The sequence below is a fragment of the Ursus maritimus genome, unplaced genomic scaffold (genome assembly GCF_017311325.1).
Source record: "Ursus maritimus isolate PB19 unplaced genomic scaffold, ASM1731132v1 scaffold_22, whole genome shotgun sequence".
Classification (NCBI taxonomy): domain Eukaryota; kingdom Metazoa; phylum Chordata; class Mammalia; order Carnivora; family Ursidae; genus Ursus; species Ursus maritimus.
In genome coordinates, this window is record NW_024424675.1 from 21495068 (window position 1) to 21518622 (window position 23555).

At 49.2% G+C, this 23555-nt stretch overlaps 1 protein-coding gene across 2 annotated transcripts; it reads left to right on the forward strand.

Annotated features, from left to right (window-relative positions):
* Window positions 1-2435: 2435 nt before the first annotated feature.
* CUNH20orf96 (chromosome unknown C20orf96 homolog) lies at window positions 2436-22618 on the forward strand. Of its 2 annotated transcripts, XM_008703251.1 has the most exons (11): window positions 2436-3102; window positions 3371-3419; window positions 4002-4119; window positions 12596-12708; window positions 16038-16196; window positions 18404-18503; window positions 19357-19514; window positions 19594-19695; window positions 19857-19943; window positions 20640-20758; window positions 22266-22618. In XM_008703251.1, exons 1-11 carry the CDS (start codon window positions 3083-3085, stop codon window positions 22324-22326), a joined length of 1086 nt encoding a protein of 361 aa, XP_008701473.1. In that variant the 5' UTR covers window positions 2436-3082; the 3' UTR covers window positions 22327-22618. The 2 variants fall into 2 exon arrangements, with proteins under 2 accessions (XP_008701473.1, XP_008701474.1); XM_008703252.1 differs by lacking the exon at window positions 19857-19943.
* Window positions 22619-23555: the final 937 nt, after the last annotated feature.

Here is a 23555-nt window from a genome sequence, read left to right on the forward strand (position 1 = left end):
CTGCATCTGGCTACCTGCTCAGCGGGGAGCCTGCTTCTCCCTCTCCCTCTGTCTGCCGCTCCCCCTGCTTGTGCTGTCTATCGTTCTCTCAAATAAATAAATAAAATCTTAAAAAAAACCCAGAGGACATATAATTGAATTTTGTGTAGTAGCAACAATGCTGACATCTTTTAAAATTTCCAGTGGTTTTTAGAATCACTTTGCTTTTCTGTGTTGACAGTCGTATTGTCTGAATAATGAAGGCTTTGCTCTTTCTGCTCAGATCTTACACTTTTTCTTGTCTTACCGCACTAGCCAGGACCTCTCACAAAACCAACATATTGTAGACTTTTTTGTTTTATCTCTGACTACAAAGAGATCTGTTTGTATTTTGAAAAGATTTGACTTGTGGTTTGGGTTCTGGCTCCATCTGAAATTTTAGGAACAACATCTCGTATCGTAAGGTTTTGTTGGTATGTGTATGGCCATTCTTTCCATCAATTCCATTTTTCTCAGGTCAAGTTTTGAAGATCCAAGATTTCTATATCCTCTTTTGGTTATTTTTGGCTTTATTTTTTGTTGATTATCACTGCCAGCAATTTTCCCTATGAGTTGGATAAAAGACTGAACATTTATATTTATTTCTTGGTGAATTTCTTTAAAAATTGTCAGTCATTCTCCTTAGCAGTGTTCTAGCCATCAGACTGGCCTGTTGTGGAGATCACTGAACCAGGAGCTACAGGGGCCAGGCAGGTACCCTGTGAACAAATCAGTCCAGATGGGCACCAAGGCCATCTACATAGGGGAGCCTTGACTCATTTCTGGCAAATTATTGCCATGGAAGGATACCAGAATTGGTCAGTTTGGCACCTCAGTCTAGGTTCTTATTGATAGACTTTTGGAATTGCACTTTTAAAAAATTTATTTATTTAAAAAATTTTTTTAAAGATTTTATTAACTTATTTGAGAGAGTGAGTGAGAGAGAGCACAAGCTGGGGGAGGGGCAGAGGGAGAGAGAGGAGCAGACTCCCCGGTGAGCAGGGAGCCCCATGTGGGACTCAATCCCAGGACCCTGGGATCATGATCTGAGCTGGAGGCAGGCGCTGAGCCGACTGTGCCACCCAGGCACCCTGCACTTTTTTTTTTTTAAATATTTTATTTATCTATTTTAAAGAGAGAGAGAGAGAAAGCAGGGGGAGGGGCAGAGGGGGACCGAGAGGAACAAGCAGACTCTGGAGCTAGGTGTGGAGGCTGACACAGGGCTCTATCACCACCCTGGGATCATGACCTGAGCTAAAACCAAGAGTCAGATGCTTAACCCACTGAGCCACCCAGACACCCCGGATTTGCACTTAAAAAAAAAAAAAAAGGCTAGTTTAGGAGACTGTGGAGAAGGAATTAATTTGAGATGGACCTTGAAAGAAGAAACAGGTTTTGGAGCACAAGAGAGAAAAAAATCCGTGGGCCAAAATTTGGCAGGCAGGTCTCTCTGTCCTGCAAGGTGGTGGTAGTCTGGGTGTGAGAGCAAAGGGAGGTGTGTGTATGTGTGGGTGGTGATAGTAAGCAGTATGATTCCAGATGCCCTTTGAAGGTATTGCTGACAGACTTGGATGTGGGATGAGAGGTGAATCAAAAGATGAATCAAGGGTGACTCTAGGAAGAGAGTTGCCATTTTGAGTTGGGGGAAAGAGGGAAAAGAGTTGCATGTTAGAGTGGCCTATTAGGCACCTAAGTAGAGATGTTGAGTAGTTGAATGTATGCGACTGGAATTCAGTGGAGACGCTGGAGATATGAGTCTGGGAGGCATCCAGGTAGAGATGATATCTGAAATCACAAGACGGGAAGGGAACTTGAATGGAGTGTGAGTGCATAGAGGAAAAGCGAGGGTCTGAGCCCTGAGACACTCCAATAATAAAGGGAGAAGAGGAAGAACCAGCAAAGGAGAAGAGAAGGGGTCAGGAAGCCATTCAAGAGAGTGGTTTCCGGGGCACCTAGTTTAGAAAGTATTTCAAGGAGGGAGTGATCTGCTCTGTCAAATGCTGCAGATAGTCCACGTAAGATGAGGATGGAGATGTGACTGGGGTGTTTAGCAAAGTGGAGGGCACTGGTGGTATTGAGAAGGACAGTTTTAGTGGAGATGTAGAGAATGAAAGTCTGTTTGAAGAGGTGGAAAGGAATGGGCAACAGTAGGCAACCTCTCTAGGAATTGTGCTGTAAAGTGAAGCAGAAATGGCAGGATAGCTAGATGCGAAGTGGTCACTTTTAAAGTTTTTTTTTTAATGTTTTTTTTATTATTTTTATTTAATTAATTTATTAACAATATTTTATTTATTTGACAGAGAACGCGCAAGCAGGGGGAACAGCAGACACAAGGAGAGGGAGAAGCAGGCTCCCTCAGAGCAGGAAGCCCCATGGAGGATCAATCCCAGGACCCTGGGATCATGACCTGAGCCGAAGGCAGACGCTTAAGCAACTGAGCCACGCAGGCGCCCCTGGTCACTTTTTTAATAGAAGAAATTAAAAAATGGTGGTATACCAATGGGAATAATATAGAGAGGGTGATAGGAGAAAACGGGGATTGCTGGGGCGGTATCCTAGAGAAAAACGAAGAGGGTAGGATTGAGCGTACAGTTGTCTTAACAGGCAGTTTACACAGTACAGGAGGGAGACAATTAGGTGGGTAAATGAGGTGATGTGAAAATGTGAGTTTACTGATCCCCACGATTTTCTTAGTGAAATAGGAAGCAAAGTCATTAGACAAGAGTAAGGATGGAGAAGAAAGTGATGGAGGTTTGATGGGAAGAGAAACATGACATAATTCTTTAAGATGATGGGTGGGGCCAGCTGAAGGATAGTATTTAAAGCCGCGTTGAGCAGGCTGTGGAGCTCCGTTTCTCCTTGAGAGATTAGTCCCTCTGGGCGCTCTGTAGTCTGCGTCCGTTTCCTTGGAGACGGGGATGAGGGACTGGTCTCGCTGGGAAGTTCCAGTGACCTAGGTTACCACGCGGTCTCCGGTGAGACCAGGAAGTCGGAGAAGCTGAATAATAAGTATCGCAAGAGGTCAGGGCTCCAAGAACTCACTACTCTTCTACCATTTTCCCCAATGGCGCGCGTCTTTCCGAAGTAGGTATAAGAAGAATCGAAGGGTGGTGGAGTGCGCATGCGTGCCCCCCTGCGCTCGGTCCCGGCCTGGGTGTCTTTTGACCCCGCCCCCTCCCCCCGCCCACATGTTCCTAGCCCTGCCTCCCCTCGCGCTCTCCCAGCTCCCGCTCACTCGGGTTCCTAGTGAACTGTGGTCTCTGTGGAGACTGCACGCTTGTTTCACGTTTGCTGCTTACTGTCCCAGGGGTTGGGAATGATGGAAGTTCTTTCCCGCCCCATCTCTTTCCAGACCCAACCCATCTGGGATTCGCTCCGCAATCCACAACTTCCAGAGTCTGGTGAGTCCTGGAGGGCTAGGGAGGAGATGGGGACTTGCTGACCCTGGGTCTGCAGTCCTCTTGCCCCCATGGCCGTGACTGTTCCGGCTAATAGAATCTGGAGACCTGAATTCCAGGCCTAGCTGTGTCACACATTTGCTGTAGGACCCGGAGCCAAGCCCCCGAACCTGTTTTCGCATCACCTTATCAGGATGTGAGGGTGTATTAGACTGCTCTCTTACTCATCTCTGATTGCTCCTCTGGTTTCTTCTTGGGTCTTTTCCATGCCTTGTGTTTAAGAACCGTGTGCCACAGTTCTTAGCACATCACAGCCTGGATGTGCTTAGTAAATTATGGCTGGCTGATAAAACAAGTGATAGCTAACATTTATGGAGCACTTACCACATGCTTTACAAGTATCATCTCTTGGAATTCTCCCATCAATCTGTGGAGGTAGTTTTTATAATTAGATCTAGTTTACAGATGTGAAAATTGAGGCTCAGACCTCAAAAGTCACTTGCTCAAGGTCGTAGATATCTGTTAGGGGCGAAGCTGGGATTTGAATCCATCAGGCTGTGTGACTGATTGTGTTATTTCTGGTAGGATTATGTTCCATGGCAGCAGTCCAAGCAGAAAACCAAGTCACCTACTCTGCCTCCCATCCTACAAACCAGAGGCCACCAGAAGAGCAAAACGAAGACTTTGACTAGCGTCCTGCCAGGTGGGCAGAGGCACTTGAGGGCGAATATGGGGACTGGGGACAGGATAGAGTGTAGCCATTGGCCTTTAGTGACATTAGTTATATTAGAGGAGGTTAATTGCTGTGACAAACAATCCCCAGGTTTCAAGTATTAGAACAGAAGCTTATTTCTCATTTATGTCAAAATATATTTGTGGATCTGCAGGGGAGGAAGTAATCTTTTCCACATGATCATTCAGGATCCAGGCTCCTTCAGCCTTGTGGCTCTGACAGTTTGTAAGGCTTTGAGCCTCTGCTAGATACTTCTGCATTCAGCTGGTAGAGAGGGAAGAGAGAAGGAGCAGGAGTATGGGTAATTTTGTGGGCAATTTTTTTTTTCAGGGCCTGGACTTGACATGACACGTATCACTCCTGCTCATATTCCAGTGGTCATAACTCAGTCATATGACCACCCTTAACCACAAGGGAAGATGGGAAATGTCCTGCTGTGGGTCCAAGAGGGAAAGAAAACAGGGTTTGGTCAGCTCCGGATAGTCTCTGTCACTTTGTTGTCATGCCATCCAGGGGAGTTCTCAGGCCCTTGGCTGAAGCAGACGCAGGTTCACATCCTGGCTGTGCCGTTTACTGTCTTGGAAAAGCCATTCATCTTTCTGAGCTTTAGTTTTCTCATTTGTAATATGAGGACCTGATAGGATTGTTGCAAGAATTAAATGTAGAGCATTGGTGCTCTCAACCTTATCAGACCCACTATTCCTTTTAATAACAAATATTTGTAATATTTCTTTAGTATCTGAAATAAACTTCATAGATAATGTATCCTACCTATGTATATAATTTAAAAACTTAATATAATGCCCGAAGTGTAAAGTACAGGAGAAGGAAAGTTACCTATTGTTGAATAACATATATTTCAGTATGTAAATGCCCAGGATGAGCTCTACCAGAAGACAGGTCAGAGTGGTCAGAAGCTTACCCACAGATGGAGTCATGGTGAATGTAACCATTGCAAATGCAGACTGACACATGGTGGGATATCAGGGACTCAAATATCCAGAGGGATGTTTCACGGTGGGCATGATTTCCAGAGTGGTGCCCATCTCTTGGTAGAGTTCTAAACAGAACAAAGTACAACCTTCCCTTGATTGTAGCTGCTTTCTTGGAAAATTTAACATTACTGTAAAACCCTGCAAAATATTCTTTGTGTTTATATGTGAAAGAGAGTCAGGTTCTGGGATCAGATCATTATAAATAAGGTTTTTTACTACATCAGTATCTGTTGGGGCTTTGGAAAGTCATGCGGGACATAGGAGAATTCTGTGTTCCATGGGGCTGTCCTGTTCTAGGGGATATCTAGTGTCTCTGGCCCCCACCCCCAGATGCCTGATGGGACCCCCAATACTTGAGAGAAGCACAAATCCTCCCTGCCAATGTATCTAAAACACCCCTGTCAAGAGTCTTTGATGTAAAGTGCTGAGCACAAGGCCCGGTGGTAGTGACAGAATTTTTGTCTTTGGCTCTAGACCCTATTCACACAGCATCTACAAGGAAACTTTTTCCTTTCCTTCACTGGGGTGGCAGTGAGGTATGTAACAGGTACAACCATGGTAAGAACAAGAGCAATTAACATATACCAAGCCTTTAGGTACTGTTCTAAGCACTTGACCCATATCGCTTCATTTCATCTTCTCAATAACCCTGTGGGGTGGTGCTGTTATTACCCCCTCCTCTTAGAGATGAGGTATGGGCAAGTGTAACTTTGAAGGTCACATAGGTAGGAGGGGGCAGAGCCAGGCTGTGACATTTGGCAGTTTGGCTCCAAGAGGAACAATCTTTTTTTTTTTTTACATGAGTGAGGGGAGGGTCAGAGAGAGAGAGAGAGATTCTTTTTATTTTATTTTATTTTATTTATTTATTTATTTATTTATTTATTTATTTATTTATTTATGTGGGGGGGTGTAGAGAAAGAGAGAGTGAGCATGAGTTGGGGGAGGGGCAGAGGGAGAAGCAGACTCTTCGCTGATCAGGGAGCCCGATGCGGCACTCAGTCCCAGGACCCTGAGATCCTGGGCCAAAATCAGGAGTCGGACACTTAACCAGTTGAGCCACCCAGGCGCTCCTCCAGGATGCACACTCTGTTTTTTTTGTTTTGTTTTGTTTTTTGTTTTTTGTTTTTGAGAGAGAGAGAGCAGGAGGGGGGTTGGGGGCAAAGGGAGAGGGAGAGAGAGAAACTTTTTTTTTTATTATATTATGTTAGTCACCATACAGTACATCCCTGGTTTCTGATGTAAAGTTCGATGATTCATTAGTTGCGTATAACACCCAGTGCACCATGCGATACGTGCCCTCCTTACTACCCATCACCAGCCTATCCCATTCCCCCACCCCCCTCCCCTCTGAAGCCCTCAGTTTGTTTCTTAGAGTCCATAGTGAGAGAGAGAATCTTAAGCAGGCTCCACACTCAGCATGGAGGCTGATTCAGGGCTCGATCCCATGACCCCGAGACCATGACCTGAGCCGAAATCAAGAGTTGGACGCTCAGCCCACTGAGCCACCCAGGTGCCCCTTCAGGATGCACAGTCTTAACCACATATCAGTGGGGAGAGTGTGGGTGCTGGAGAAACATAGACCTGAGCTGGTGTTCCGGTTTCCCTTCTTGCAATTCTATCAAGGTTACTTGTCACAGCCCCATGTCTACAAGGATTCCTGCCTTTAGGCGAAGTGAAATCATCTGTGTAAATTATAATGACGAAAATAGCTACCGCTTGCTCAGGACTTATTTTGTGTCAGGCTCTGTTGTAGAGGCATCATTCATTCATTCATTCATGTATTCGTTCAGCAGCATCCATTCGGTGAGCACCCATGTGCTGAGCATGGGGCTGGTTGTTGCTGACTCATGGTGAAGGAGACAGATTGGGTTTCTAGCTGTGTAGAGCTCATGGTCCCGACCTCAAACTGTAACTACGCAAAACTTTAAATGCACTTGAGATAGATGAATAGAAGGATGTCATCGTTTCATTCATTCCTTATGACCTGGGAGATGTTCTCATCACTATTTTACAGATGGAGGAACTGAAGCTTAGATTGGTAACATGTCTTATGCAAAGTCATGTCCTTGAGGGCAGCTTTTGTGTATTAAAAGAGATAAATCAGGGGCGGCTGGGTGGCACAGCGGTTGAGCGTCTGCCTTCGGCTCAGCGCGTGATCCCGGCGTTCTGGGATCGAGTCCCACATCAGGCTCCTCCGCTGTGAGCCTGTTTCTTCCTCTCCCACTCCCCCTGCCTGTGATCCCTGTCTCGCTGGCTGTCTATCTCTGTCAAATAAATAAATAAAATCTTAAAAAAAAAAAAAGATAAATCAGCTGATTCCCCCGAGATGGAGTAGCCCCCTTCCTTCTCGGTCCTGCATTTGACAACTAAATAAAGCCCTAAACTAAACAACGCAGTGAGCATAAGAGGACACTGAAAACTGGACGTCATGCTACATCTTGACAGGGGACTGGCTGAAGTAGGATCCAGACCCTTATTTAAAACATCAAGGATACAATAAAAATCACTTGTCATACCAAGAATAAGGAAAATCACAACATGAGTGAGAAAAGACAGACACCAACATCGACATGAATCAGATAGAATGATTTGACTGTTTTTATTTATAGGTGACATCCCGTCTCTGTAGAGAATCTTAAGGAAGCTACTAAATTTAAGAGAAACTGGAATTAATGACTGAGTTCATCAGAGTTGCAGAGTACAAAAATTGATCACATTTTTAAAGCTTCTTTTATTTATTTATTTGTTTATTTAGAGAGTGTGAGCATGAGCTGGGGGAAGAGCAGAGGGAGAGGGAGAGAGAGAATCGCAGGCAGGCTTCACACACCCAGCGCGGAGCCCCATGCAGGGCTCGATCTCATGACTCTGAGATCATGACCTGAGCCAGAATCAGGAGTCAGATGCTTAACCAACTGAGCCACCCAGGTGCCCCAATCACATTTCTATGTACTAACAATGAATATGGGGAAACCAAAATTAAAAATCCTTTTGTAATCCAAAGAAAAATATTTTTTAAAGATTTCATTTGTTTTTTCAGGTAACCTCCACACCCAACTTGGGGCTCAAACTCACAACCCTGAGATCAAGAGCTGCACGCTCCACTGACCTAGCCAGCCAGGTGACCCCAAAAATGAAATATTTAGGTCTAAACTTAACAAAGGAAGTATAGGACCTATATGCTGAAAATCACGTAATGCTAATGAAGAAATCAAAGAAGACCTAAATAAAAGGGGAGGCATGCTATGTTCATGATTGGAGCACTCAGTGTAGTAAAGATGCCAGTTCTTCCCAATTTGATTTATATGTTTATTATAATTCCTGTCAAAATCCCAGCACGGTGTTTTGTAAACAGACAGGTTTATTCTAAAATTTATATAGAAAAGCAGGGCCCTGGAGTAGATAAACTATTTTGAAAAAGAAGAGTAATGTGGGAAGATTCACTTTACCTGATACTAAGTCATACTATTAAAGCCAAAGTAATCAAGATAGCACAGTATTGGCAGAGAGATAGACGGAGATCAATGGAGCAGGCTAGAGAAACCAGAAATAGAGCCACGCAAATATGCCCAGCTGATTTTTTTTAAAAAAGGTTTTATTTATTTATTTGACAGAGAGACAGCAAGGGAACATAAGCAGGGGGAGTGGGAGAGGGAGAAGCAGGCTTCCCCACTGAGCAGGAAGCCTGACAGGAGCCTCGATCCCACGACCTTGGACTCATGACCTGAGCCGAAGGCAGACGCTTAGTGACTGAGCCACCCAGGTGTCCCTGCCCAGCTGATTTTTGACAAGGGTGCAAAAACAGTTCAGTGGAGGAAAAGACAGCCTTTTCCACAAATGGTGCTGGAGCCATTGGACGTCCATGGGCAAGAAAAAGAACCTTGCCTTAAGTCCAAATGTAAATGTAAAATGAAATAAAAACTAAACATTAAATGTAAAACTGTAAAACTTTGAGAGAAAAACATAGGAGAAAAAAATCTTGGGGACCCAGGGCCAAGTGAAGAGCTCTTAGACTTTCTACCAACAGCTTGATCCATAAAAGAAAAATGAAATAAGTGGATAAGCTGGACCTCATCAAAATTAAACACTTGTTCTGTGAAAGACTCTGTGAAGAGAATGGAAAGACAAGCTACAGACCTGGAGAAAATACTTGCAAACCACCTCTGACAAAGGACTGCTATGCGGAACGTATCGAGAACGCTCAAAACTCAACAATTTCTTTTTTTTTTTTTTTTTTTTTTTTTTTTATTTATTCAACAGAGATAGAGACAGCCAGCGAGAGAGGGAACACAAGCAGGGGGAGTGGGAGAGGAAGAAGCAGGCTCCCAGCGGAGGAGCCTGATGTGGGGCTCGATCCCATAATGCCGGGGTCACGCCCTGAGCCGAAGGCAGACGCTTAACCGCTGTGCCACCCAGGCGCCCCAAAACTCAACAATTTCTAACAATAGAATGGAAAAACAATTCGGTTAGGAAACGGGCCAAAGAGCGGCACCTGGGTGGCTCAGTTGGTTAAGGGTCCGGCTCTTGATTTGGGCTCAGGTCATGATCTCAGGGTCATGGGATGGAGGCCCGCGTTAGGCTCCGTGCTCAGTGCTGGGGCGGCTGGGGATTCTCTCCCTCTCCCTCTGCCTCTTCCTCCCACTTACTCATGCATGCTCTCTCTCTCTGAAATAAATAAGTAAATCTTAAAAAAAAAAAATGAGCCAAACATATGAAGGGACATTTCCCTGAAGAGGATATCCAGATAGCACACGGAAAGATATTCAACATCATTATCCATTGAGGCTATGCAAATTAAGCCATAATGAGTTGTCACCACACACCTATCAGAATGGCTAAAGTGAAAAATGGTGAAAACACCAAATGCTGGCAAACAGGAGAAACTGGATCATGCATGCATTGCTGGCGGGAATGCAAAATAGTGCAGCCGCTCTGGAAAAAAGCATGGCAGTTTCCTTTTCTTTCTTGAGAGACACAGAGAAAGAGAGAGTGAATGAGAAGAGGGGGAAAGGGCAGAGGGACAGGGAGGGAGAGACTCCAAAGCAGACTCTAGGCCCAGCGCGGGAACCTGACCCAGGGCTCGATCTCATGACCCTGAGATCATGACCTGAGCTGAAATCAAGAGTCAGATGCTTCACCGACTGAGCCACCCAGGCGCCCCAGTATGGCAGATTCTTTTTTTTTTTTTTTCCTGATGTGGGGCTCGATCCCATAACGCCGGGATCACGCCCTGAGCTGAAGGCAGATGCCCAACCGCTGTGCCACCCAGGCGCCCCAGTATGGCAGATTCTAATGAAACTAACATGCAGTTCTCATCATCCTCCAACAGTTGCGCTCTTGGGCATTTATTCCAGTGAAATGAAAACTTATGGTCACACAAAAACCAGGGCATGAATGCTTCATAGCAGCCTTATTCGTAATACTCTCCAACTGGAAGCACTCCAGAGGTCTGTTAATGGTTAAATAAGCTGCGGTACATCGGTACCACGGAATACAATCCAGTAATAACAAGCAAAGAACGATTGATACAGTCAATAGCTTGGATGAATCCACAGAACTTTGCTGAGTGAAAAAAACCAATCTCAGAAGTTATATACTGTCTGATTCCATTTATATAGCATTCTGGGAATGACAAAATTCCAGAAATGAACAGATTAGTGATTGCCAGGGGTTCGGGACAAAGGTGGGGGGAGCATGGTAAGGGGAGGGAAGAGAGTGTGGCTATAAAAGGCAGCATGAGGGATGCTTGGGGTGATGGAAATGTTCGCTATCTTGTCCATCAGTATCATGATTCTGATATTGTAGTTGGTTTTGCAAAATGCTACCATTGGGAGAGACTGGGTTAAAGATACATAGGAGTTCTCTGTAGTCTTGCTTTTTAAATTTTTTTTAAAATTTAAAATCTAGTTAGTTAACATACAGTGCAATAATGTTTTCAGGAATAGAATTCAGTGATTCATCTCTGTATTATTTCTTTAAACTTCATGTACTTGAACTTGTCCCAAAATAATAAGTTTAATTAAAAAAAAGATAAATCAGGGCTACTACCACTAATGAAAATAAATAGTCATTATAAAAGCTTACAAATCTCCTTAAGTATTTAAATTCAAATTACTTATCTTATAATTTTTATGAACACTTCTAAGGGGAATTTTGGAACTTGGTTAATTAGGTTCCCCTAATCCCTTTGAGCCACATTTTAAAATTTAATACATTCATTTTTCATTTTCAAGTAGTTCACTTGTCTGATTAACAAAAACCATTGAGCATTTAAATAATTCTTGTACATCTCTGATAAATAAACTTCTAGACATGGGTAATCTATGTTCTCGTAAAAGTTTCGGTAATTTATACACATTTCATAAAAATGTCTTAAACCTTTATCTTAAAACAAATCTAAATCAAAATCTCATTTAAATTAGAACCACAAGATTAATCTATTAATCATTCCATCTTTTAAACAATACAATTAAATACCCGATATATACAGATAATTCATAACTGTAACACAGAATTAATCATCACTTCAATAGTTAATACTAAAACTTTCCCGGATTAGCTGTATAGATTCATTAAAGAAATCATATTTTCTGAAAAGTACTGTGTTGTACTTGGAGTGGGGATTTTGGTGGGCGTCGAGAACGTGGCCTCAGCATTTGAGATGATTTGGGCCATTTGTCTCAGGCTGGTGCCCGAGAGGAAGCAGGGGTTCTGAGAACATGCCCTCCGAATGCCTTATTCCGATCTGAACTCTTTCCATACAGTCCCTCTCTGGAAGGACCACAGCTTTTACAGGTGTTTCAGATAGCCAGTGGGAGTTTTGCACAGCTCCTGTGCCTTTGTGCGGGGCTGCGGTCCTGATGTCAAGCCTAAGGTCATCAGTAATGACAGTGACAATGAGGATGGCATACTCAGCGCTGAGTATGTGTCAGGCACTATTCCAAACATTTGAAGGTATAGTGACATCTTATTTAATCTTTGGGACAACCCTATGAGGTAGGCATGATGATGACTCCTGTTTTATAGGTGGGAGAAACCGAGGGGCGGAGGGGTCAGGTGACCTGCCCAAGCTCACATGGCTAGTAGAAAGCGGAGCCTGGAGTCGAACCCAGGCTGTCTGGCTCATTAGTTCTTGCCCTTAACCCCTGCCCCAACTGACCTTGCTACCGGCCAGGCTGGTGGGAGAGACTGTGGGCACCTGGCCATCTCCTGTTCCTTCTCCTCTCCTCCCCTCTGTCCATACCCACGGTCACGTGGAAGTCCCCTGCACACAGTGGGGCCTGGGAGCTTCTTGATAGATGTGAGTCCCATGCTCTGTCTCACTGTCACGTGTTATAAGGTCAAGAGTGGGTGGGGCTGGCGCCCGGACCATCTCCTGGATGGTGCATTCCCTGAGACCCGCCGCCAGGCCTGCCTGTACCCTCACTCCCTCTCTGCTCTTTCCCATGCCCTAGGGTTGCATTCCAAGCCCACCACGTTGATGACAAGCCAGCTGAGGAATCCACAAGAAAAGCACAGAGGGAGGTTGGACTCTGGGAAGACACAGGCCAAAATCCGGCTATTGAAGGTATAAGCATCCTCCCCACAGGCACCGGGGCCTGGGCTAGGGACAGCGGGGCAGGGGTACGGTGATAGCAAACATGCACTGAACACTTCGCGGGTGCCGGGGTTGACTCATTTCCTTCTCAGCAGTGCCATGGGCATTATCATCACCCCCGTTTTACAGATGGAAAACTGAGGTGCAGGGAGATCAAGGACTTGTACAGGTCGCATGGCTAGAAAAACGGCAGTACCAGGGATCAAAGCCGGTTAAGCTAGGTGTTTGCCTTAGTGTTGAAGACCAGGAAAATGATCAGAATCACTTTTCTGTTTCACTGCATTATGAATCCAATCTGGTGGCTTGTTCATTTAGAAATTTCCAGTAAATTAACCCTTCATGGAATACAGTGGACCGCAAAGCAAAGCTCAGAAGCTCACTATTACATTTTTCGCGTCGTCTCATACAGCTGTAGATAATTAGTGTTCCCACCATCTCTTGCTTTTTTTTTTATAGCTTCTGAACGATGTTTTGAAGTATTTGAAATGACTAAAGGAGGAGGAGTCTTTTGTAGAAAGTAGAATACTAAATACTCTAAATGCTACAAAATACTGGAGAAGAATTCATACTTTTTTCAAGAAAGTCTTTAAGAGCTCCGTGAACAACGACTACTATATAAAGAAATAGGGAAGAATGTATTTGCTTTGAAACCTTTTCTTCCCTTTCACCTTCAATTTTGCAGAACGGTTCAGAGGCAGCCCAGTGTTCTTAAAGGAGGAACTCCTATTTCTGACGTTATTTTTATCCTGACTTTAAAACTTGGACAATTTGGCTCTGAATCCTGGGGTCCCAACCAATGTTGTCTCTTGTGATTATTCATTCATTTAGTCGATTTATTGAATGCCTGCTATGTGCCAGGCCCTGTTCTAAGTGCAAGGATTCACCAGTGATGTGGCCTCTGACCTTAGGGAGCTCACATTCGACTTTGGGAGACAGACAATAAATAAGACAAATAAGTATATAATATGTGCCCTGATGTTAAGAGCAATGAAGAAGTGTAAAGGTAATGTTAGGGGCTGGAGAGGCACAGAGGAAGAGTGGCCATGACCGTTTCAGACAGGGTGGTCAGAGAAGGCTGCTCAAGTGGTGACATTTGAGGGAGGAATGTTCCAGACAGAGCAACAGTAAGTACAAAGCTCCTGAGGTTGGTGTGGCTAGAGCAGGAGATGAGGCAAGCTGGTGGGTGTGAGGGTGTGGGTGGTGACTTGTTTGCACCTCTGTAGTCCGTAATTAGGCTTTGTGTTTCTATGCTGAGTAAGACAGGAAGACCCTGGAGGATTCTGAGTAGACCAGGGATGTGATATGACCTAGGTTTTCACAGGAGTCCTTGGGCTGCTGTGGCTGGTGTGTGGAGAGTGGACCATGGAGACAGGGGGAAACAGGAAGGGGCAGAAATTGCTCAGTTGGTTTGCTCTTGGAGTTGGAACAGGATCCTGACTCTAATTGGTCTCAGGACAATTATTTGTTCAATCTACAACTCTTGAGAGCGCCTACTATGTGCTGGGCACTATGCCAGGTGTTGGGGACACAGCTGTGAGCATGGCACTCAGAATCTGTGCTCTTATGGGGCTTACACTGTAGTGGGGAGACCTATAATAAATGAATTAAAAAAACCCAAAGAATAGCTACTCATGAGTTTATTTAGCTCATACTTACGGAGCTCCAGGCACTGTCTTATGTGATGTGTCCTACAGCCAGTGCCCCTGCCCTCCTCTGTGCCATTCTACTGGGGGAGGCAGATAAGAAATCAGAAAAACAAGAAGGTAATAAGAAAAACATATAATAACAAATGGGGTGAAGGGTCAGGAAGGAAACAAAGTAGGGTTTCTGCACTGAATCTGGTGGTCAGGGAGGATCCATTTCTAGAGCAGAGGTCCTGGATTCTACAGTTTCTCCACATCCCCTGGGAATGGGGTGTGTGCTAAGCATACACATTCCTGGTGCCAACCCCCAGCGATGCTGGCGCGTGGGCTTCTGGGAAAGGAGCTGAGAAGAGTGCCAAGTGAGGTAGTGCGTGTGAAGTGCTGAGCAGAGTTTTGGGCCCATAATAAACACTCTGTACGTTCGCACTTTTACTGTTATTATTACATGGGGAATGTGGGAGCTGAGGGCCAGGAAAGGGTAGCTTCTAGCGAAGGACAGAGATATAAGGAAGAAGAGGAATGAAGAAGGGAGCGCGCAGGTAGGGCAGAGCCGGAGGGCCGGAGCCGGTGGGGACAGTTATCAGCTCCGGTTCCTGCGTGCGCACTGAGGGTGCCAGGGACCGCTACTCAGTGGCTTGATTGTGAACATTACCTCATTTGTTTTCCCCAGCAGCTCTCCAAAGCGAGTGTTGGCTTCCTCACCTTTAGGATGAGTAGAGCCGGGTGCCGGGGGGGTTAGCTCGTGTGCCCAGGTTCCCTGAGGGAGGAAGTGGCAGAGCTGGTATTTGAACCAAGTGGGTCTGGGGCTAACATCCAAATTTGAATCCGCTATGAGGCTCAACCATGCCTTGCGCTTTAAGCCCGTTTGCTTCCTTGTCTTGGGGTGGTGGAAAGACGGACATCGGGAGTCAGAAGGCTGGCTTCCTGGTTCCGGTGCCATGACTTTCTGGCTGTGTGACTTTAGGCCAGTCACTTAACCTGTGTGAGCCTCCATTTATCAATAAAATAAGAGTCAGTAAACATAGGGCCTCTGGATGAACCAATACCACGTACCATGTGCCGAGTAAGGCCCAGTGCCCGACACATAGTAGGCCCTCAACAATTCTTGTTGTTGTTATTGTAGATTTTATGTACCTGCTGGAGAGGCCCTTAGCAAGCCCCTTACCCTCTCAGCCCCTCCTTGTTTCCGCCGGGGCGATGTGTGAAAGGAGAGAGTACTCGTTCAGCTCAGCTGTCTGATCACCCACTTGGCTTCCCTGCTTCTCCAGACATGGCCCATCACCTCCGCCCCTTTCTTACCTACCTGGGGTGTTTCCTATTTTTATTGTTACTACTATATTTTATTGATTCTAAGAAGCCAGTGATAATCAGGTGCAGCCTTATTTCCCACGAACAAATTTTGTCAATTAGATTGTGATATGCCATCCGTTGTAAGAGGCGTCCACCCCCGAGATGTAAAATTCGGGGAAAATGGGCGTTTCAGAATGGATTAAAGAGTTCTGGGGCTCTGACCCGCAGACAATGGGGCCGCATTTACCAGTCGAGACCACAAGGGGGCGTGCGTGCGGCGGGAGGGAAGTGGTCCCCGGGCTCCGGGAGGCTCCGGGCGCCCCTCGCAGCACCGCCTCCCATCCTTGCCCTCCCCTCCGCCTGCAGACGTTGCTCAGGAACCGGCGAACCACACTCCAGGAGCTCTGCAGCCATGAGGTCTTCCTCACCAAACTCAACGGGGAGCTGATCAAGGCCATCCAGGACATGGAGGACAGCTCGGCCCTGAAAGTGCGCACGATGCTGCAGCAGCAGGACATCCTTGAGGTGAAGTCCAATCGCCCCCTCCCCAACCTTGGTCTCCGCCCCCTGCACCTCGGTCCTGCCCACGGCGCCGCCCCCTTGAGCCCTCGGACGCCCTCTCCTGGCCTCTCCCGCCGGTTGCAAAGCTGCTCTCTGGAGCTGCGTCTCTCCCACACTTCGCTCCACCTGGCTGGGCTTTGGAACAAGGAGATGGGGGCTCATCCCAACGCCAGCATTTATTAGCTGGGCGACTTCGGGTTAAGCTCTGAGCTCTGTAAAATGGAGCACAAAGCACCCACCGCAAAGGGGGTGTTGTACTTGGCACACAGTGGGTGTAGCTGCCACCACCGCCACCGTCCGTACCCACGGTGCTCTAGAGGTCCACATAATCCTTATGACATTATGGCATTATTCTCTTTATTTTACATAAGAGAAAATGGAAACAGGCAGGCTGGGTGACTTGCTCAAGGTCACCCTCAAGCTCACTCACCTAGCAGGGGTCGGACCTGGGGGACCCAGGACTTGAACACGGGCCGTCTGGCACCAGGATCTGGCTTCCTTCCACCGGGCTATGATTGCCACCCTCAGCCAGGGGTGGTTCTTGTGGTCTACGGATGGAGCCACGGGTGGAGCCACTCTTCCGAGAACCCAGGGGGCATCCTCTGCCTCCTCTGGGAGAGGCTTGGGAAAGCCACCAGAGGAGGGGACCCAGGGGTTCGGGCTGGAGGAGAGTCCGAGGAAATGGTTTCATGGAGCCGTAATGCCCTCTGGCTGCGGTCTGCACAGGCAGAAGAGGGACTGAGCTCACCGGAGCCTGTGAGATGAAGAGAAAGCTCGGTCTTGGGGACTTAGTCTGCTCAGGCGGCCATCACGAAGCACCATAGACCAGGCGGCTTACACAGAGCAGTTTACCTCTCGTAGTTCTGGAGGCTGGAAGTCCAGAACCAAGGCGCCAGCAGGGTTGTTGTCTGGTGAGGCCCTTCTCCTTGGGGTGCAGATGACTGCCTTCTTTCTGGGTCCTTACACAGCCTTTCCTCTGAGCTCACACGGAGAGAGCTCTGGAGTCTCTTCCTCTTCTTATAAGTACACTACTCTTACTGGATCCCGCACCTTTTTGACCTTGTTTAACCTTAATTACCTCCTAAAAGGCCCTGTCTGCACATACAGCCATACTGGGGGTTAGGGCTTCAACATATGAATTTGGGGGGGTACACAATTCAGTCTACAACACAGGCCAAGGACGGCGGAGTCATTCAGCCCAAGGGAACGTAGTAGAATATTCTCCAAATTTAGACAAAATCATTGTTGATCTTCTGGCATTGATCTATTAATATATTTTTTGTTCATCCTGAATGCTTCCTGTGGGTCCTTGGGAAACAGTGATGGGTGGGACACTGTCTACATTAAGCTCTCATTCTAGTGGGGTCACAGGCAGTTAGAAAGCCATTTGTGTGTACTGCCATGGGGCCGGGGGATCTGGGGAGCGGAGAGGGGCCTCTCACCCAGACATAGGAGGGTCAGGAAGGCTTCCTGGAGGAAGTGATGCTTGGGTTGAAACCTGCAGAAGTTGGTGTTAACTGGTAGAGAGCAGGAGAGTGTTCCAGGCAGAGGAAATGGGTGCAGAAGGCCATGGAAAGAGGGAGCGTAGGCAGCTCGAGGAGCCACATGTTGGTCTAGGCCAGCTCAGGTAGGGCCTTGTCAGTCACGGTAAGGAGTTTGGACCTTATTTACAGGGCGGAGGGGAGCCCCTGGAAAGTTTTGAATAGGAGAGGGATGAGGTCAGGTTTTTTTTAATTTTTTTATTTTTGAAGAAAGATCATCCTGACTGCGGCACAGACCAAAGATCAGAGGAGGACTAGTTAGGGGTAGCTGCAGGAGACGAAGAAAACTTGAATAAGGCAGTGGCAGTGGGGGTGAAGAGAAGGACATGGCTTTGAGGGCTATTGGGGGTTAAATCCTTTGCACTTGGTGACATTTCGAAGGAGGGCAGAGTGGGACCACTGCCTGGGTTTGGGCCAGTGTCTGGGTGTGTGGTAGGGCCACCCGCTGGGGTGGGTGGTAGGAGAGGGCCCAGTTTGGAGCGGCTGGGCCAGCCTCCGTTCAGGTAGCTGGGTCTGGGAGTGGGTTTGGCTCTGGGAACTCCTCTGAGGAAGTGCCGAGTCCCCCGAGAGCCCATGCTTCAGCCCCGCCGGGACAGGTTGCGGGGCGAGCTGACCCTGCCACTCCCACAGACGGTCAGGGACATCTTGGAGCACTTGAACGAGAAGAAGCTGCAGGAGCTCAAGCGTGAACTCGAGGAGTGGGAGGAGAAGGAGGAGTCCAAGATGAAGTGTAAGAATCCCTGGCGTGAATTCCTTGATTCCCCTCCCTGGCTTCGGCCAGGTCAGCAGGGCATTCATCTCGCACCTACCTTTTGGAAACCAGTAGGCCCAGCATCTCGCCTCGTAGGCAGATGGAATTGCTAAGATGCAGAGCCAATAGCTTACTTCTTGAGCACTGAGCACTTCCAGGCCCCCGAGGCTTCATTTATATGGGCACGCTCTCAGTCATGGCAACTCCCCGTGAGGCCGCGACTATTCGCCCATTTTACAGATGAGGAAGCTGAAGCTGAAGGAAGCGCGGTAGCCTGCCGCAGGTCATAAAGGCTGGGAGCCTGCCTCTGCTTCCTGCCACTGTCTTTCTGGGAGTCAGGGGCTTGGCCAGGTCCCAGGTCTTCTGGCGTGCTTTCTCTCCCTGGAGCAGACTGGAAACCTTCCGCGGGGAGGGTGGTGTGTCAGCCCACCTCAGAGCCTGGGGCCAGCGCCTGTGGAGGGCATCAATACAGACTTTGTCTTCATGGTCGTTTCCCAGGAGTCCGTGTTGCCCCGTCTCCCTGGGCTCATTGCCTTGGGAGCACGTGCGTGAGGGGACTGAGGTCCAGGGAGGGACAGTCTGGCGAGGTCCACCCCGTAAGTCGGCGGCCGAGCTGGGACTCATCTAGGGATCTGGCCCCGGTTCAGTGTCTCTTTCCTACCGAGTGCTGCCTCGTCTCCCGCGGGGGTAGAAGACTCTAGGGACTTGGCCCTGTGTGAGCTTGCTTCAGCCAGACGCCAGTCCATTGGCCAAGGAGAGCTTTGCCTCCCTGATCTCCTGGGAGGGGTCCTTGAGGGAGGATCCTGCCTCCTGTCCCTCCTGACCTCTCCAGACCTGGCGCAGCAGGTGGACCGGCTGAACGCCAAGATCGAGAAGACCTACAAGGAAGTGAGCTTCCTGAGCTCGTACATGGACCATGAGTATCCCGTCAGGTCGGTCCAGATTGCCAGCCTTGTGCGCCAGCTGCAGCAGCTAAAGGACAGCCAGCAGGTAGGTGAGCCCCTGACCCTCCCCGCTGGACCATGCCGGAGACAGGGCTGGTGGCCAACACGCTCCTGCTGGCCCCTAGGATGAGCTGGATGACCTCAGTGAGATGCGCACAGTGGTCCTGCGGTCTTTGTCGAATCAGATCCAGAAGAAGAAGGAAAAGTTCCTGAAAGCTCTGGTGGTGGTGAGTGGCCAGCTGCCACGGTGGGTGTCCAGGTCGTGCCCCGGCCCCGCGTCCTTCCCCGTCCTCTGCCTCCGGGCCCCCTGCGCCCCCCCAGTGGTCTCCACGAGGCACGGCTGCCCAGGAAGAGGCGTTTGGGGGCCAGAGCTTTTTTTCCTCTGCAGAAAAGCCAGCAGCCCCGTCAGGAGGCTCTTCTGCGGAAGATGCAGGATAGCCGGGACGTGCTGAAGTGCACGGACAGGTTCAGAGAAGTGAGTGGGCACGGAAGGGGACGGCCCCTCTGTGAGGGAGCAGAGGGGTGGGCGTGCCCCAGGACCTGCGGGAGGCAGGCTTGTCCTGATCTGGCATTCAGGAGGCCTTCAGCTCTGGTGTTGGCCTCCCTCCTAGCTAGTGCTGTTACTCTCCCTTGTCATTCATCCGAGAAGGAGGTTAGTGCGGGCCCCAGCCGTGCCTCCTTGACCAGCACCACCGGTGATGGCCCGTTAGCAGCATCACCAAGGGTCGCCTACCCCCCCCATCATTTTACTGTCATTACCACCTCCTATCCTCACCGCTTAATTCTCGCCACTGACCATCACTTGTTAGCCGTGTTAATGAACTTCACCGTCACCCCCTCTCGCATCCATTTTCATTATCATCCTCCATCCACTGTCAGTGTGAGTGGCCTTCACTGGCCCTGCCAGCCCCCATTCATTCTCAACATCCCCATCATCAGGTACTGCCCCCCTTTGCCACCTGTCTCCATGCTCCACGATCTCCGCGCCATGTTCGGTACCATCAGACGTTGGCCCTAACTTGCAAGCTGCCCTCTGGAGCCCAGGAGGCCCCTAGGACCAAGCTGTGCCATCTCCCTAGATGGCCTTCCTCCTCGTCTGGGTTGCCCTGTTCTCCCTTCTGTTGGGGGACGTTGGGCTCCTCACTATCCCCTGCTGTGCTGCTCCCCTCAGTTTATCAACCAGTTTGAGGAGGAAATACCCATATTGAAGGCCGAGGTGGAGCAGCTCCGGGTCCAGGTCCAGGAGCCCCGAGAGATCATATTTGCGGACGTTCTGCTTCGGAGACCCAAGTATGTGATCTTTTTTGTAGCTGCTTCTTAAACTCGGCATGCTGTGCCCTTGCCAGGGAAGGCAGCCCGGTGAAGAAGACAGAACCCCGGGTGGGGGGGGGCAGGGAGACCTGGGTCTCGCCTCGGCTCTGCTGCTGACCATGTGGCAGACGTGACCTTTCCCGTCTCTGGGCCTTCGTGTCCCATTAGTACCCAGGAGGCTGAATTACATAATCTTTCTGGACTCTTCTGGTTCCCAGATTCCATGTTTCCACCAAGTGGGTGTACCCTAAGCCTCTGGTTGTTCAGGAAGATGGACTTGAATGGGGTGCTTGGCTGTAGGGAAGAATGGCCTGGAAGACACTCTGTGAGGAGAGAAGGATGTCTTCTGTGCCTGGCAGACTCCTGGGCCCCAAAGGAAGAACTTCCTTCCAAAGCCAGTTCTCCGCCTGACTTTCTTGGGTCAGGCTCTTTGTGGCAGAACTTGGGGAACCCACGAGGCCAGGCCTCTCCGTGATGGCACACGGGACCTGGGGCACCTCAGTGCAGGCCCCTAGGTAGACGGTTGACCTCAGAAGACAGATACTGGCTAGAGATGGAAATTTGGGCATTGTCCGTATAGCGATGCTTTTTCTTTTTACTGTCATTATGGAGACTTTCAGATACACAGACAGTAGAATATTTTGGTGAATACTCAGTTGCCCGTGTAGCTAGGAGTTGTTACATTTTTGCCATATTGGCTTCATCTTCGTTCCTTCGCTCTTTCTTGGGAAGTCCTGGAAGTTGCAGGCGTCCTGACATTTCGTGCCTAGATAGCTCAGTGTGCGTCAGGAGAGTGTGGAATCCACGAGAGTGGATGAGAGAATTGGGACAAGGTGGAGAGAGCATGTAATCCTGTGGCCCCCTCGGCATGCTGGTCCCTGCGACGGGGGCTATACTGCAGACGGGAACCCTTGCTCTCGCTCCTTGTGCGGAAAGAAGGACACCTGTCAGTTACTGAGCACTTCCTCCCCGTCAGCACAGGCTCCCTTAGTCCGCCTGCCAAAGATCGAGGTTGGAATTATTACCCCATGTGAGCAGTGAGGAAACTGAGGCTGCTCTGGGCTCTGGCACACAGTGAGTGCTTGTTTCATGCGTGCCAGCCGAGGGATGGGGCTCTGAGGGAAGTCGTACGCTCCTGGTGACACACAGCCAGTGTCCCAGCCGGCCATTCTGACCGCGAAGAGAGCGCTGGTCGTGAGAGGCCCCGGCATTTCAGAGCTGGGTTCCTGCTCCCTCTTGACCTCAGACCTCTGGAGGGGAATGTTACTCATGCCAAACCCATCCCTTTCTCATTTTGGGTGTGTGCCTGTGTGCGCGCACACCCACGTGCACGCTTGGGCTGCAGTCACAAGTGTTTTGGGGTGGGGCTCCCCAGCTGAGTGGCAGTGTTCTGAAGAGCAGGGCTCTCCGGAGGGCGTGCTCCCCCACTCTGCAACTCTGGCGCCCCTGCTTGGCTTCTTATACCCTCTTTGCTCTTCCCTACCAGGTGCACTCCAGACATGGACGTCATCCTCAACATCCCCGTGGAAGAGGTGCTCCCCTTCTAGATGTTGGGGCCAGGGGCCAGCCTTCCTCTCTGCTCTTTTCCCCACACCTGGAGCCTTCAGTCGTCTTCTTCCATGACGGTGCCCACTCAGAGCCCCTCCCCTCCCTCCTTCCCTCCCTCCCTTCCTCCCTTCCTTTCTTCCTTCCTTCCTCTCTCTCTCCCTCCACCCTTCCTCCCTCTCTCCCTCTCCCCTTCCTCTTTTCTTTCTGGTTGGTGCTGCTGCTTGGGCCAGGTGGGCATTCCCAGTCAAGTCTGCCGTTCCTTTTTACCAATAAAGCTGGATTTGCATTTGCTCTTTTGCTTGGAGATTTCTAGTTAGGCCTTGAGAAGATGTGGTAGGAATGGACTTTGTCTTAAGATAAGGGGCGGATAGGGCGCCTGGGTGGCTCAGTCCGTTAAACTTCTGCCTTCGTCTCAGGTTATGATCCCAGAGTCCTGGGATGGAGTCCTGCATTGCGCTCCCTGCTCCATCGGGAGCCTGCTTCTTCCTCTGCTTGTGCCTCCCCCCCCCAGTCTCTCATGAATAAATAAAATCTTAAAAAAAACCAAAGATAAGGGGTGGGTAACTGCACTGACTGTATCTGGGGCACAGAACTTCTCAAGAAGTGCTGAGAGAGCCCCTCTCTGAACGGGCTCTGGGCTGCGTGTCCCCGGCGCCGTGGGAGCCCAGCTTCCCTCCTGAGGGTGCTTGGTGCTGTTGAGGCCAGTGCCAGGGCAGAGGGCAGACTCCCCGAGTTGATGCCCTGGGAACTTGCCGGGATTTCCTCGCTGATGGCCATCTGTCTTCTGGTCCGGCTGTCTGTCTGTCCAGTGTCTTTCCCCCAGCTGGGCGTGGGCGTGAACACACACTCGTACTCAGGTGCAGAGTTGGGCACGGCCCCCACCATGTGCTCCTCTGCGCTGGACTTGGAGATGTGCTGCCGCCTGGAACCCCCCCCCCCTTCAAGCAAGGACTGTTGCTCCAGTTACTGGGGGTGCGTGGGCACGTACCCTTCGGCCGTCAGACCCTTCAGGGTTTGCCTTGGCTGCAGAGAGCCGCCTCATCCAAGGTCAGCCCCCTCCCCGCATCCGATGACTGCTCCGTGGGCAAATACCAGAGGCCCAGCCACGTTGGCCTCCCTCGGGACGACTCCGAAGGCCTGTTTGGGCCCCGCACTCCCTGTAGGGTCAGCCGAAGCTGTCCCTGGGCCTGCATGACGGCTGACTTCTCCCTCTGCCCGGTCCTGCCTG